We start from the raw sequence: 15628 nt of genomic DNA on the forward strand, positions 1-15628 counted from the left end.
CATCGACCCACTTCAGCCAATTGGTTCGAGAAAGGGTTCATTTCTCGAAGCTTCATGTGCTCACGAAACCACCTACTGGCCAAGTGTATAATCACAGGCAGCTGTATCTGAACCACATCATGTGATGCATTGAATGTGTGTGTGTCTGTTATGGCTGTTGGGAATGACTATGAATGACAAAAATGTTTGACCAAATCATTTCTGTACATAAATGATCACATATGTGCATAATAAAATATAGTTTGAATGTATTCTGTGTGTAAATGTTCCCAAACTGGTAGTATCATATGATATGGCAGGTTGTGTAATGTTATTATGTCACTTTAGGAAAATGGCATGGGCTTAAGCAGGCAGAGGACAGTGAAAGTGCTTGTGTAACTAGGAAGAGGGGACTGAATATGCTTGTGTAACTTGGACTGTGATGTACAGGACAGGGGACATTTTATTCATTTTTATTCAGAAATAACAGTTTCTCAACAGTTCCATCTTATCACCTATCCTTCTCTCCTCACTCTCTAAACTCTCCAAACTCTCAACCAACAACCCACATTTTGAATGGAGCCTGAGGGGTTTATATTGCAGTCAAACCTAACCGGCAAAAGCAGTCACGTGATACAGCCGGGCAGCGAGGCTTCGTACTTCATCATTTTTGGCTCCTCTCCTAAATGAAGCAAGACTCGATTCGCGCTTCGAGAAACGCCCCCTCCATTACTCGACACACGCTACGAAGCGTCGGCATATCTCGTAACAACACTAATGAATGCCAACCACCATTAAACTACAACTAGAAGAAGAAGAAGAAGAAGAAGAAGTTGAGCGGACTCTTTTTCCTCAAAGAACTCTGTTACGTCTTGTCCGGCCGGCATTGTTAGACCAGAGACTATACGAGACGGTTTGACAGGCGGAATTAAACAATACGCATTCAAGAGGACTGCTATGTGTTCTTTTCCTATTTTCAACGGCTGCCGTAACTATGACAACAACGGATTACGACCGGAAGTCGGCTGTTAAAAGGACCGCATGTTGAACCTTAACCGTTGTCCACCCACAATGTCCACGTGACCCTGTCCGAGTGACTCTGTGTTTTCCGCTTCATTGGAAACGTCCAGATTGTCTCCTCGTGTCCTGCGGAGCTCATGACGTCAGCGTGCCAGCAGGAGATACACGGACCCGAGCGGAGCCGAGCGACACCGAGTGAGCAGCGGGTCCGAGTGAGCGAAACGTTTTTAACGGAGTTGTCTGGAGGAAACGTTTCTGTGAGCTCGTGAACATGTGTAAAGTCCAAATGCTGAGACGTTTAGTCAACCAGCGATTAACTGCGGCTGCGCAAGAGATATGTGGGCTGTTTGACAGAACGATAGCAGAGTACGAGGAGGAACTTTGTAGTTCTAAAGAGGAAAACGAGCGACACCGGAAACTACTGGACGCTGTGTTCAACCCGAAAGTTCGGTTACAACGAACAGGTTGGTTCTCTTTGTTTATCACTTTAATCTGATGGAACCAGTTCCAGAGCTGCCAACTTTTTAAAAAACCTTGAAGTGAGATTTTGTCGGGGGTGACCAATATTTTGCCGCGCACGCAGACACACACGTTGGTGGCTCAAATATCAGGAAATTTGATTTAATTTGGCGTTGTGCCCATGTTGTAGGCTACCCATGTTGTACCCTGCATTCTGGCCTGGCAAAGGTCTTTTACGAGGCATCTTTGCTACCTTAAAGAATTAAAATGTGTTTGAATAACTCTTCTCTCATTTACAAAAACATGACTAATTCTATTGCACAAATGTCCTGTCTTTATGTTAAATTCTTTATAATACATCTTACTTGTTCAAAGAGCTGTTTGGAAATTTTTTGAGATGGTCCTTTTCCTAGGCCTGCAAATAGTGATAAATGCTATGTGGGCAGCCTTAACAAACAATGCTCTGATGTGTTGAGCATGCAGGATACCAAGAGGTTAACATGGTGCTCTCCTGCTGCTCCTTATGACAGCTGAGTTTACATCAACACACAAAATCACACGCACAAACACAACACATTATTTCAAGATTTAAAGTTTAAGAGTGAGAACTTAATTGAACCAAATGTCATTAACAGGGCTCTCAAGTTTTGAAGACAGGCAAGAGTGACATATCTATCCAGGATGCTTTATTTTCATTGGTTGCTGGATCAAATCTCACCCAGATACAACAGATAAGTTTTTTTCTGATTGGATATTGTGTAGCCCATTTCTTTTTTTTGATTGGCTGATAAGTGGCACCTCACAGCAGAACTCCAGGGGAGCGCTTGATTCCTCCACGGTGAGGGCAGCGCGGCCAGCTCATGTTTGCGTGCTGCGGCACATTAAAACATCAAATAGCCGAGAGTTTTTTCAGTGAGAAATACGATGTGTGGCGGGAGTGCGTGACTGTCACGCACAATGCGTGACACTTGAGAGACCTGCATTAACACACCGTAGTCTCTGCTCGTGTTGGTTTGAAAATCTTCATCTGTTGCTAACTTCCGGACTCTTTGGGGTGAATAGGATGTCTATGCAGCGAACAGGTTTATAGATGCGCCATCTATCGTCGCAGTTTGAAAAGAAACCAACACGTCTCGGCCCAAAATCAGAATTTCTTTTGCCGTGAGAAATTGCTTGTGTGGCGTGAGAGCGTGTGAAAACATGCAAAAGCGTGTGTCACACGGCGAAACCGTGAGAGTTGGGCGCTCTGCAGTTCTGGAGAGTTCAGTAAAGTTAGAAAGATATTCACAGATTCGGAATTCCCGGCTCAATAGCTCTCTCACGACACGGAGTTAAAACACAAACAACACCTCTCTGTGACCGTAGTGCAGGGTTTTTCCTGGGTCAAAATGGGTCTTCGGTGCTCCCAAAACGTCTATTCATGCACGTCGGGCTGTTGAGTGAGTGATCAGCAGCTGGCCGCTCGGTCCATTCGCGCACCTCACAGTTGCGTATTGATCAGACAAGAAGACACTGTTTCTCCTACTATTATAACAGGGTGAAATCTCCACCCGCCACTCTGTAATTTTCGTCTCCCCCCCGCAAACAATTCTCGGCTCGCGCGACAGAGCGATGCGCGCGCCGGCATCGAAGCTCTGCGGTGAGCACACTCTCACCCCCCCCAACAACTCTTCTCGGCTCGCGCGCGCCAGAGCTCCGATGCCGGTGCGCGCCTCGTTCAGCGGTGATTTTTTGTTTTTTTCATCGCAGACTTTTTTTTGCCTTAGGCGCTCGGGAAAACGGCTTAGGCGCGCGCCCAAATGTTCTCTATGCAGGAAAAACCCTGCCGTAGTGATGTCGACAACAAGCTACAACCTTCATTTTACCAAAAAAAGCCGGTCTCCGAGATCGATGAATAACGTTGGTCTCAATGTGCGATCAGCTGTGAGACCGAAGCCCAGGGACCGTCTGCAAAAAGCAATCCAGGAAAAACATATTTTCCGAAAATATTCAATGTCTCCACTGAAAGACTGTGTAGGCTGACAGAACCTACACCATACGTCAAATGGCCACCCTGTGTTGTACTACAGCTGTTATTTTAAAAATAACTCATCTTAAATAATTATTATGAATTATATTTAATATTTTATGGAAACAAATCTTCAATAGCTTCACTGTTATCAAGTGTAGAGTGAAATCAGCTATTTCTACATCAATGGGCTCCACATGAGTGGACTACACCTCTTACTTTGAAGAAAAAAGATTTTAAATAATTATTATGAATATTTTGTCATTTATGGAAACTATCTTCAATAGCGTCACTGTTATCAAGTGTAGAGTGAAATCATCCAATATCTAAATCAATGGGCTCCACATGAGTGGACTACACCTCATACTTTAGAGAAATGTGTTTTTGAAAAATTATTATGAATATTCTGTCATATTTTATGGAAACAATCTTCAATATCACTGATATCAAGTGTAGGATGAAACCATTCATTTCCTACATCAATGGGCTCCACATGAGTGTACTACACCTGTTATTTTGAAGAAATACGATCATGAATAATTATTAGGAATTATTTTAAATATTTTATGGAGACAATATTCAATATATCCACTGTAGTAAAGTGTAGGCTGACAATATTTCCTACATCAATTGCTTCTCCTTTGTTGTACTAGATCAGCTATATTGATGATGTGCTTTTGCATAATTTTAAATAAAATGATGTTTAACCACCAATCCTGTATTGGTAAAACTACAATACTTTCTTCAGAAGATCTCTTCTAATCATCTCAGGCCACATTTACACATAGCCGGGTATTTACAGAAACAAATATTTCTGCCCCTCCGTTTTCAAAAATAACGTTGTACACACAAGGTCGTTTTCAAAAAAGTTTCTGTTTATATGAACCCGCATAAATGCGCCATCATAACTATGCCAAACCTGTAGTCGGCAGTGTAACAAGAAGGATAAAGACATGCAAACCAATCAGAATTCTCAAAACCAACAACAACTACGAAAAACACGATCAACTTCCTTTTCCTTAGCGAGGTTCATTTGTATGGACAGACAGCGAAGTGGAGCTGCTGCTTCGAGTCGCCTTAGATTATAAGGCAAATAAAGCACTCGATAATGTGGATTGGGAATCATGCCAAACTAAATATAGGGATATGTTGGCATTGTTCTTAGAACAGTACCCGTCCGAGACCTCCGAGGAGTATCCTCCTGTCAAGGAGGAAATAACTCGGGCGAACCTAAGCAAACTAACTGTAAACATAGGACGCTCACATGACGGGAAGCATTTTTAGTCGCATACTGTGACGTTTGACAACCTAAAACTCTGTTTGACTTAGTTAACATGCAAACACAAAAACAGAGTTTTCAGAAATCTCCACTTTGGCCGGAGTTTTTAGAAATGATCGTTTTCCGTGATAAAACCTCCGTTTTTGTGTAAATGAAAGGCTAAAACGCATGAAAATATATGCGTTTTCCCATTGTGTAAACGGGGTCTCAGTTTCGTTTTTAGGACAAAGTGTAGCGGCACCATTTTCTCCTCAGTCACCAGGATATCTATTGATTATGAAAAAGCAATGTGTATTTAAGATTGTTTGTTCAATTTGGATTATTTTGAACCGAAATGTGTTTAGCATCGATACAATGTAAAACGGTGTCCTATTTGCTTTCCAGAAACCAGCATATTGGTTAAGGAGCACTTTCATGATTTATTATACATACTCAAACATACAATAGATCTTATATTAACTAATTGCTTCTTCTGAAAAAACATGTAACCCAGTGGTCATGACTTAAAGTCTGGTAATATCAGTGATTTGGTCAAATTAGTGCAATTGTAAACCTATTCTTCGTACTTTATATGTCTTGAATAAAAAAATAGTATCACACACATTAGAATAAGAGCCATCATAGTAGTCAAGTAGTTCCCACATTTAATCTTTATGAACGATCAGATACCAATATATACATGACTGGTTCGGCTTGAACAACATTTAACTTGACAAACTTGAAGTCAACAAGTTTATCTGAAAGTCAGACATACACATTCCTAAGTGTTCAGTTACACAACACACAATACCAAGGGGTATCTTTGTTTGGTATTTGTGCTGCTGTCATCCCAAGGCACTGCGTGTGAAACCATCTTGAGCAAGTTGCACACTGAATCTACATGGGGATGAATAAATTCAACATATTTAAAAAATGGAAACTTTAGGAAACATGTTATGCAGGGGTCCCCAAACTTTTTCCTGTGAGGGCCACATAATGTTTGCCTTGTCTGATGGAGGGCCAGCCGGGGGGGGGGGGGGGGGCTAGTGAGAAGTGAGAGTGTGCTCACGCATCACGGCTGAGTGGTGCGCGCGCATCACTCACGCTCTTTTAATGTAGTATCGATACTAAAAATATGGGGGGGGGGGGGATTACATTGTGGCAGGTGGAGATTTCACCCTGTTATAATAGTAGGGATAACACTGGAGTTGATAAGCGTCTCTTCTTGTCTGATCAATACGCAACTGCAGGGCTCTCAAGTCTCACGCATTGAGCGTGAGACTCACGCATTTCGGTCTTATCTCACGCACTCCCGCCACACATCGAATTCCTCACGCTGAAAAAACCTCTCGGCTATTTAATGCTTGAATGCAGGGGTGCTCAATACGCCGATCGATTGTTCCGCTGCAGAGCTCAGACGCCGGTCTGCGCGCATTGGGATGGAGCAAAAAAATAGTCACAAGCACCCCCCCCCCCCCGTCAACAACTCTTTTCGGCTCGATGCCGGCGCGCGCAACGGTCAGCTGTATCGGGTGCTGATGGAAATCTCACGCTTGCCTGTCTTCAAAACTTGAGAGCCCTGCAACTGTGAGGTCAGCTGCTGATCACTCACTCAACAGCCCGACCTGCATGGGCAGACGGTGCGCGCTGTGCGCGCAACATTTTTTTTTTTGAGAGCACCGAAGACTCATTTTGACCCAGGAAAAATCCTGGATGCGCGCGCCACTCGCTGTGAGTGCGTGCGCGTGCAGACAGCATTTAACGGAGCGAAGCAGCGCGTGCGCTCTGATCGCTCTTTTAATGAAGTATCGATTCTAAAAATATGCTAAATCACATCGTTTTTAATGTACGGGTACTTTGTTAGTATCGCTACACCGTGCAGGGTGACGGCAGCAGATGTAGTGGGCTAACATCCAAGCTAACCTAACTTCCCAAACGCTGTGGACATCTGATCGCTGATTGGCCGAGACGCGACACGTCCCATCAAAGATGTTCTATTGCGAAGAGCAACACTCCACATTTTCTCCGCGTCTCACTGCAATCTCAACGGCAGCGGGCCAGGTGAAAAAAATAATAAATCGGAACGCGTCTCTGGTATTGTTCAGGGGGCCGGTCCAAATGGGGAGGCGGGCCGAATCCGGCCCGCGGGCCGTAGTTTGGGGACCACTGATGTTATGCATACAAGTTAACAATATTTGATTACTAATTTATTTTTATTTTTAATATACACTTTTATTAATCCCCAAGGGGAAATTAGTTCTCTGCATCCTTAGTTATTAAGGAGCAGTGGGCTGCGGTGAAGCAACTGGGGGTTCAGTGCCTTGCTCAAGGACACTTATTCCTTGAAACTCACTCCAGGTTATCTACAGATTATCCACAACTCAGATTGTCTAAAAACAAGTCTCACCCAAACAGCATCAACAGCAGTTTTGGGCAGGTCCTCAATTCCACAGAAGGAACAGAGCTCATCCTTTGAAACTAGAAATAAATACATGTATATTTGTGTCAATTATGTATTAAGTCAAACAAATATTGATTACATATTTTGAACAAAACCTGATTGTTTTAGAATGTCTTCAGCCATGTCTCTTCTTAGCTTTTCAAGAGATTGTTTAGATGAGTTGATGCGAAAATGCTGCGGAATCTTTGGAAGTTCCATCACCGTCATCTTGGCCATCTGTCAAATGGCAAAACAACACACCTTGTATGAATTGACATAGTAAAACAGCATATTGTTGAATCTATCAGAAATACAAAAGGTTGCATTAAATATCCTGCATGACAAAGATCCCACAACTGCTGCCATCTTTCTGGCAGGTGTGGGTTATCTGGCCCGGCTGCCACTTGATGTTAACCCAGTCCTCCTTTCCAAGTCTGTTCCAGCGCATTTTGAAATACTGTCTGCAGGATGAAAGGAAAATAATGTTGGTTTACATTTGCACTTACTCTATGGCCTTACTAAAGATGTGTATAACATTATATATTTCCCATAGTCTAATTAATATTACCCAAATCTTTGGCCAGCCTTTCTGGAGTCGTCAACTTCATTTGACCCTTGCAGAGGATCAACCACAAATATGTGGTTTGAAAGGGCATGGAGATACTGTTTTAAAAAGTAATATAGTGTAAAAGCATGCCATATTTTAAACTTACCAACAACAGCAAGAATAATAACATAATACATTTTATTTATGTAAAACCTAAATGATTGAGCAACATTGGAAGTATATTTATTGTACACAAGATAATCACAACTGTGAGAAAATAAAGAAACAAACCATGTTAAATAGGCATATTTTAACATTTTACTTGAAAGTACTGAATATTAGTCTAAAAATAAGTTCCACAATATGGGGTCATACTCATTCAAAGAAAACTCAAATTGTTAGAGTAGCAGTGGGGACTACCAATGGGATCCTGTTTGATGATTCAAGTGCTTTGATTGGACAATAATCATATATATATTTTTCATTAAAGCAACACTATGTAACTTTTGGCACCTTAAAATAACAGCTTGAAAAAAATGGTGCCGCTACAATGACTTTTAATATGACAATTTGCGTCTCCGCTATTGCCATCGGGGGTCTGTGGGGAAATAACCTATGTAAGATTCTGGAGCCGCCCGGTCCATCCGGCGGATGTACTTCAACCTGCTTTCTGGCAGTGATTACGCAATGTCATATAGTGCCACTCCACGCTCGCAGCTACAGTATAAGGGTGGCTTTTTTATGTAGCTTTTTGGTGTTGTCAACAATATTGTATTCGATCACACGTACTCCACATTTGCAGTCCCCCAAAACAAAAGTAAATGATTGCACACGCGCACCCCCCCCCCCCCAAAAAAAGCTGGCAAACAGCTGATCGACCAGGCGGAAACATGGCGAGGCGCCGCGTTCAATCCCCGCGCTACTTCACCCTAGTCCGGTAGGTGCTGGGCCAGTTCAGTGTTCCTGCGCAGTCTTCTATTAGTGATCCCGCCCGTTGGTATGAATCCAAAATAGAAAGTCGCCAGATTGCTGCCGTTCTGAGTCCGCCGCCTGTCAGCGCGCTCCAAACAAAACAAACCTCGCGTCAACTCCCCCTCGTCACCTTTTATAACCCGTGACACGTACAAATAATAATAATAATATTATAATACAGGACAACACATGATCCCAACTCAATACAAGTGTATGCGAGGCTGCATCTATCGTAACTGGGTATTTACGACACTGAAGTAAACGTTAAATACCTAAAAACCTGAAGGGGGCGCTAAAAGGGAAAAACTACATAGTGGAGCTTTAAGATAGGGATGACGACCATGAAGACATTTAAAACTAAAAGAACAGTCTTAAAATCAATCCACATGCTACAGATGTGCATGTACACAATGCAGCTACATTAGATACAAATATACAATCTCATTGTCTCTTCATTTATAAATGACAATTTATGAAAAATTACATTAACTTGTCATCAAACTTGTATTTAACATTAAAGTAGATTTAGTTATATTGACTTGATTGTAGGTTGTTATAAATATTTAAAGCAATTTTAAGATTGATAACCTTAAAATACATTCACAACAATGAGCCATACATGAATGCTGTAAAGGCACATTGTACCACATGACCAGCTGCATACTCACCACAAACTTCCAGTGCACATTTCTTATGTTGACAAATCCAATGGCTCCATCATAGTCATCAAATGTGACCTGACAACATGCGTAAAAATGGAAAAATAATTGTATTTTGCTGCAAAACTCAAATAGAATGTACCCAGTATGCATTATGTATTTTTCCTCCAACGGAACAACCAAAAAACTAAAGCTGCTTTTTCAAATGGATTGTTTCAAAGCAACTTGATGTTAAGTAATAATTTAATTACTCACCTTTTTTAACCCTTGCCTGGCAATTTGCTCTCTCGTGCCGTACACGATTAAACCCATGGTATAATGATTCATGAGGTATAGCCGGCCAGGTGTAGGACACTTATGTGGAGCCCATTGATGTAGGAAATGAATGGTTTCATCCTACACTAGATATCAGTGACGCTATTGAAGATTGTTTCCATACATTCTGACAAAATATTCATAATAATTCTTCAAAATCTTTTTTCTTCAAAATGAGAGGTGTAGTCCACTCATGTGGAGCCCATTGATGTAGATATTGAATGATTTCACTCTAAACTTGATAACAGTGAAGCTATTGAAGATTGTTTCCATAAATTATGACAAAATATTCATAAAAAATATTCAAAAACACATTTCACCAAAATAAGCGGTGTCATCCACTCATGTGGAGCCCATTGATGTAGATATTGAATGATTTCACTCTACACTTGTTAACAGTGACGCTATTGAAGATTGTTTCCATAAATGATATCAAAATATTCATAATAAATATTTAAAATCTATTTTCTCCAAAGTAAGAGGTGTATTCCACTCATGTGGAGCCCATTGATGTAGGAAATGAATGGTTTCATCCTACACTTGATAACAGTGGAGCTATTGAAGATTTCTTCCATAAAATATTAAATATAATAATTATTTAAGATGAGTTATTTTCAAAATGACAACTGTAGTACAACACAGGGTGGCCATTTGACGTATGGTATAAGTTCTGTCAGCCTACACAGTCTTTCAGTGGAGATATTGAATATTTTCGGAATATGTTTTTCCTGGATTGCTTTTTGCAGACGGTCCCTGGGCTTCGGTCTCACAGCTGATCGCACATTGAGACCAACGTTATTCATCGATCTCGGAGACCGGCTTTTTTTGGTAAAATGAAGGTTGTAGCTTGTTGTCGACATCACTACGATCACAGAGAGGTGTTGTTTGTGTTAACTCCTTGTCGTGAGAGAGCTATTGAGCCGGGAAGTCCGAATCTGTGAATATCTTTCTAACTTTACTGAACTGTTGTGGAGGAAGTGTTCACATCATGTACTGTGCTGCAGTATTCAAACACGGTCAGACTTTTCTACTACGATACATCTCACAGGGACAGTTACATATTATATTTGTTACTGTACGACACCTTACATATTGTACGTTATACTTTACTACCAGGGGCGGCTTGTCCATAAGGGCGATTGGGGCGACACACTGCCTAGGGGAAGAAAAAAAAAAAAGTCTGTCGGATTCTACCACGAGACCGTCTGATCTGCCTCTGTATGTCATTGTCGAATCAGGTAACAGTCATTCAGTCAGCCTAAAGTCGATTAATGGCCCCGCCCCTTCTGGGGCGACTTTGGGCGAAATGAAAATCGCCCCAGACCTCTCCCATTGACTCCCATGTTAAATCCATTTCTTTTCAAAAAACAGAGCTCTCAATGCATTCTCTATGGCTCCCTTAATTCAAAACAGGGTTCGCACGGTCAAGGAAAACCTGGAAGTCATTGAATTTTTAAATGGCTATTTCCAGGCCTAGAAAAGTAATTGAAAAAAATAAAATCCCAAAATGTTTGGAAAAGTAATGCAAATGTGTTATCTTCAAATGTTAATTTACACGGAATATATACGGTATGCTTTGTAATTCTCATTGTTAGTTTAAATACTACATATTCTCACTTGTTCATGTGTACACAGAGTTTTCACAATGTCATGGAAATTTGGTTTAGTCATGGAAAGGTCCTGGAGATCCACTGGTCAGCATGTGTATGAACTATGTTCATTGGTCATGTGGATGAACCCGGTTCACTGGTCAGCATGTGGATGAACCGTCACAAACAGAACTGGCAGCGCTTTACTCTCCTGAGTTGGTTATTTATGGGTTAAACGCGTCATACGTGTCGGTGAGGGGGCGTGGCTTATCTCTGTTGCCTTTCACCGTGGAAAAATATTTTCCGCCATCCGCCACGGAATAAATAACCACGTTTTTTACGTTACTTCTTACTTTTTACAGACTCATATGTTGCCTTCAGCGTGTCACTGCGTTGGAGCTCCATCAGCTCCATGTGGAGGTTTGATGGCGCGTTTTCCACTTCAGATGCAAATGGGTTACTGAGCAGTTCAAACCTGCATTGTTGGGCTTCAAAATGGGCAAATCGCTGTGTGAATGTCTTTCAAATGCCGCGCGGTGCGTTTTTCCAGCGTCTTTAGGCGCGCCTGTTTTCCCGAGGAGACGCTCATATTCGTGGTAATTAATTACGAAGAGCTTTATAATTCTATATCGAAAACGACTCCAACGCGCTGTTTTTCCCAAGGCGGTTTTGGAGCGGTTGCTCTTTTAAAAGTCTCGTCTGGTGTGATCGCGCCCGTATGTTGTGTTCTTTCACTACAGCCACACTGTCTCTGCACAGAAGACAGACAGCTTTACCATTTACATCCTGAACATACACTGAGCCTCCACCTGTCTTAAACTCCTGTTTTCAAATTCCACCTTTCGTTTAGCCATTTTTTTGGGAGAGGGATAGTTGAAAGTTGACAGAAGTGATATGTAAAACACACTGAGGCGCACATTCGCGGGCCCGCGATTGACGTGCCGACACACGGACAGTGCATTGTGGGATTTGTAGTATTATGGTGGTGCGATATACCGGCGGGCCAGCTCTAATAGAAAATAGATTTTATCATGCGGGCCAAAGATAATTCATTCGCGGGCCGCGAGTTTGAAACATGTTAGAGGTATAGATTTTACTTTTGACTGCACAACACCTCATTGTCCTTTTTTTTACTGTACTACACCTCACAGGCTCTTGGATTTGTGCTCAAACTGTATTCATGTACTCAGATTTAGTTTTCTTGCTCAGATCTTCTGCTCTCCAGCTTCAGGCTGCGTTTGCTTCACTGGAACGTCCCTGATGGGAGGACTGGTTCCTCCTCCTCTGCAGTCCAAGGCTTTATTATATTGTTCTTTATGAATAAAAGGACGATTAATGACAGCAGCAGCTTTTTATTTAGATGTCATGCTTCTCTCATTCACAACTAATTCACTGCTTTTTCATTAATAAACCTCCTGAATAATAAAGAGTTTAATATGAGATTTCTAAGACTTATTAATGTGTTTTATTATTCTCCAGAGGAACCAGAGCCCCGCCACATTAAAGAGGAACAGGAGGACCCAGAGCCCCCCCACATTAAAGAGGAACAGGAGGACCCAGAGCCCTGCCACATTAAGGAGGAACAGGAGGATCCAGAGCCCCCCCACATTAAAGAGGAACAGGAGGATCCAGAGCCCCCCCACATTAAAGAGGAACAGGAGGACCCAGAGCCCCCCCACATGAAAGAGGACCAGGAGGAACTCTCAACCAATCAGGAGGGAGAGCAACTACCAGGGCTGGAGGAGGCTGGTATCAAGCCATCATTCACTTCTGTAAAGAGTGAAGATGATGAAGAGGAAGTTCAGTCCTCTCAGCTTCATCAAAGACAAAATGAACAGATGGAAACAGAAGCTGATGGAGCGGATTGTGGAGGACCAGAACCAGACAGGAAGTTAGATCCAGAAAGTGATTCAGGACCAGATACTGATGAGACTGAGGACAGTGTTGATTGGGAGAAGACTCGGGAACCTCAGTCAGATGTGAACCCTCTGCAAAACAAAGAAGTACCTGTAAGTGATGTGGACTGTAGTACTAGAAATACATCAATCAACTTGCCTGAATGTGCTGCAAGCTTTGACCACAAGGGACATCTGGAGAAACCCACCAGCTCCTACACAGGAGAGAAACAATTTCAATGCTCGCTTTGTGACAAAAGATTTCGAATCAAGAAGGGTTTAAAGAGACACATGTTTATCCACACAAGAGAGAAACCATTTCGTTGTTCAGTTTGTAGTAAGACATTTACACGTAAGGTACAGCTGGATAGCCACATGACTGTCCACAAAGGAGAGAAACCATTTCAATGCTCTCTTTGTGACAGAACATTTCGATTCAAAAACGCTCTAAAGAGACACATGTATGTTCACACAGGAGAGAAACCATTTAGTTGTTCTGTGTGTAGTAAAACATTTAGACAAAAAGGAAACCTGAACTTTCACCTGACTGTCCACACACGAGAGAAACCATTTAGTTGTTCACGTTGTAGTAAAACATTTACACGTAAGGGACACCTGAAAATTCACATGACTGTCCACACAGGACCGAAACAATTTCAATGCTCTTCTTGTGACAAAATATTTGGATTCCATAGTGATCTAAAAATACACATGGATGTCCACACAGGAGAACAAATGTAGTTGTTCAATTTGAAGTAAAACTTTTTCACAAAAGCAAATTTTGAAACATTTAATTGTCCACACTAGAGAAACAAATTAGTCTATAAATCCACAACCAAATAGACAAATCCACAAATAAATGCATAAATATATTTGTGATTTTTCTTTAAATTTGTATTAATCGTAATTTACTTGCGTGTGCATGAATGTATTTGTGGATCTTTTTGTGTGCATTTGTAAAATTTGATCTATTTGTGAATTGTTCCGTGCGCGTTCGTGTGTGTGATTGCATTTACAATTATTGCGACTGATCTGACACCATAGTATTCAGCTAAGATCAAGCTACACATCAATTCATATTTTTTGCTATGAGTTTCTCTGTTATTGTCTTGTGCTTCATGTGTTATGTATTGCCATGTATATATGAATTTAAATTGTTTTACAATGTCAGTTTTATTGTAGAAACTGACATTGTATTCCATAACTGAAGAATGACTGAATTGAGAAAAGAATTGTGGTTAATTGCCTCCTTCCTCCTTTCTTCTTCAACATCATCCTCTCCTGATCTCCTCTCTTTGAGATTTAGGGATTCCTTTGTTTTAAGACGTGAATATTTTACCTTTTGTTGACCGAACGTTCTCTCTTTGATTCACTCGTATTGTAACAGCTATTCAAGTAATGTGTTGTTGTTTTCTTGGTGGCTCACACACATTTGGAAAGTTCAGCCAATGTTTCCACCACAATGACTTCAGTTCAATGTTGTTCTTCCATATTTGTCCAGAGTTTGTAACCAAGCTGCAGCAGCCGGTTTTTCTTTTTAAACTAAATATGTGTGTTCATGATGAATGTTTGTTCATGGAAGTTACATTTAAAATGTGCATATAAAATGTTGAATGAATTGCCTTCATTTATGAAATGTATTATTCACTGATATGATTCCCACTCTGTTACATCCAGTCCACCCTGTTATCTGAGTTTATTTGATAATTAAATACAATCTAAAAAATATTGAGCATATCTTTGTGGTTACTGGCAGGTTATGATAATTTGGCTAAATTAAATAACCCAAAAATGGGGTGAAACTTAAATTGAATTAAAGAAGAACTTTTTACAAATTATCACTTTTTTATGAATACTGTTTAAACTATTAGAACAAGTTCACCTTAGTTGCTCGCCTTACTGACAGATCACAAGCACCTATTGCCCAGCATGCAATGGTGGGCTGTAACCTTGAGAGCTATGAATACACAATAATGTACAAAGAAGAAAAGTACCACAACAATGCAGTCGCCCTGAGCTGCCTGCCCTTCATCCACAAGGAGGGAGGCAAGAGGAGATAGGTGCTCAGGGTATCCTAAACGTCCCCCAGCAGCCTATAAGACTAAAGCAGCATGTCAAGGGGCTGGACCAGGTGAACCTGATTCAGCCCTAACTATATGCGCTATCAAAGAGGAAAGTCTTAAGTCTACTCTTAAATGAGGTGACTGTGTGGAAGCTGATTCCATAAAAGAGGAGCTTGATAACTAAAGGCTCTGGCTCCCATCCTAGTTTTTTAAACTCTAGGAACTACAAGTAGCCCTGCATTTAGTGAGCGCAGCTCTCTAGTGGGGCAATATGGTAATACAAGCTCCTTAAGATATGATGGTGCATCACCAATCATGGCTTTGTAGGTTAAGAGAAGAATTGTAAAAGTGATTCTTGATTTTACGGGAAGCCAGTGCAGAGCAGCTAGTGCAGGAGTGATGTGATCTCTATTCTTAGTTTTAA

At 41.2% G+C, this 15628-nt stretch overlaps 1 protein-coding gene across 1 annotated transcript; it reads left to right on the forward strand.

Annotated features, from left to right (window-relative positions):
• Positions 1-856: 856 nt before the first annotated feature.
• Positions 857-14759, forward strand: LOC130201155 (zinc finger protein 32-like). The gene is made up of 2 exons (XM_056425885.1): positions 857-1463; positions 12726-14759. Exons 1-2 carry the CDS (start codon positions 1271-1273, stop codon positions 13880-13882), a joined length of 1350 nt encoding a protein of 449 aa, XP_056281860.1. The 5' UTR covers positions 857-1270; the 3' UTR covers positions 13883-14759.
• Positions 14760-15628: the final 869 nt, after the last annotated feature.

This window comes from Pseudoliparis swirei, chromosome 11 (assembly GCF_029220125.1).
Source record: "Pseudoliparis swirei isolate HS2019 ecotype Mariana Trench chromosome 11, NWPU_hadal_v1, whole genome shotgun sequence".
NCBI lineage: Eukaryota > Metazoa > Chordata > Actinopteri > Perciformes > Liparidae > Pseudoliparis > Pseudoliparis swirei.

Excerpts from the sequence above, each read along its gene's own strand:
- LOC130201155 (XM_056425885.1), top strand. The coding sequence starts at position 1,271 with ATGTGTAAAGTCCAAATGCTGAGACGTTTAGTCAACCAGCGATTAACT. Across the intron at positions 1,464-12,725 it reads AGTTCGGTTACAACGAACAG|AGGAACCAGAGCCCCGCCAC; the intron begins GTTGGTTCTCTT and ends ATTATTCTCCAG.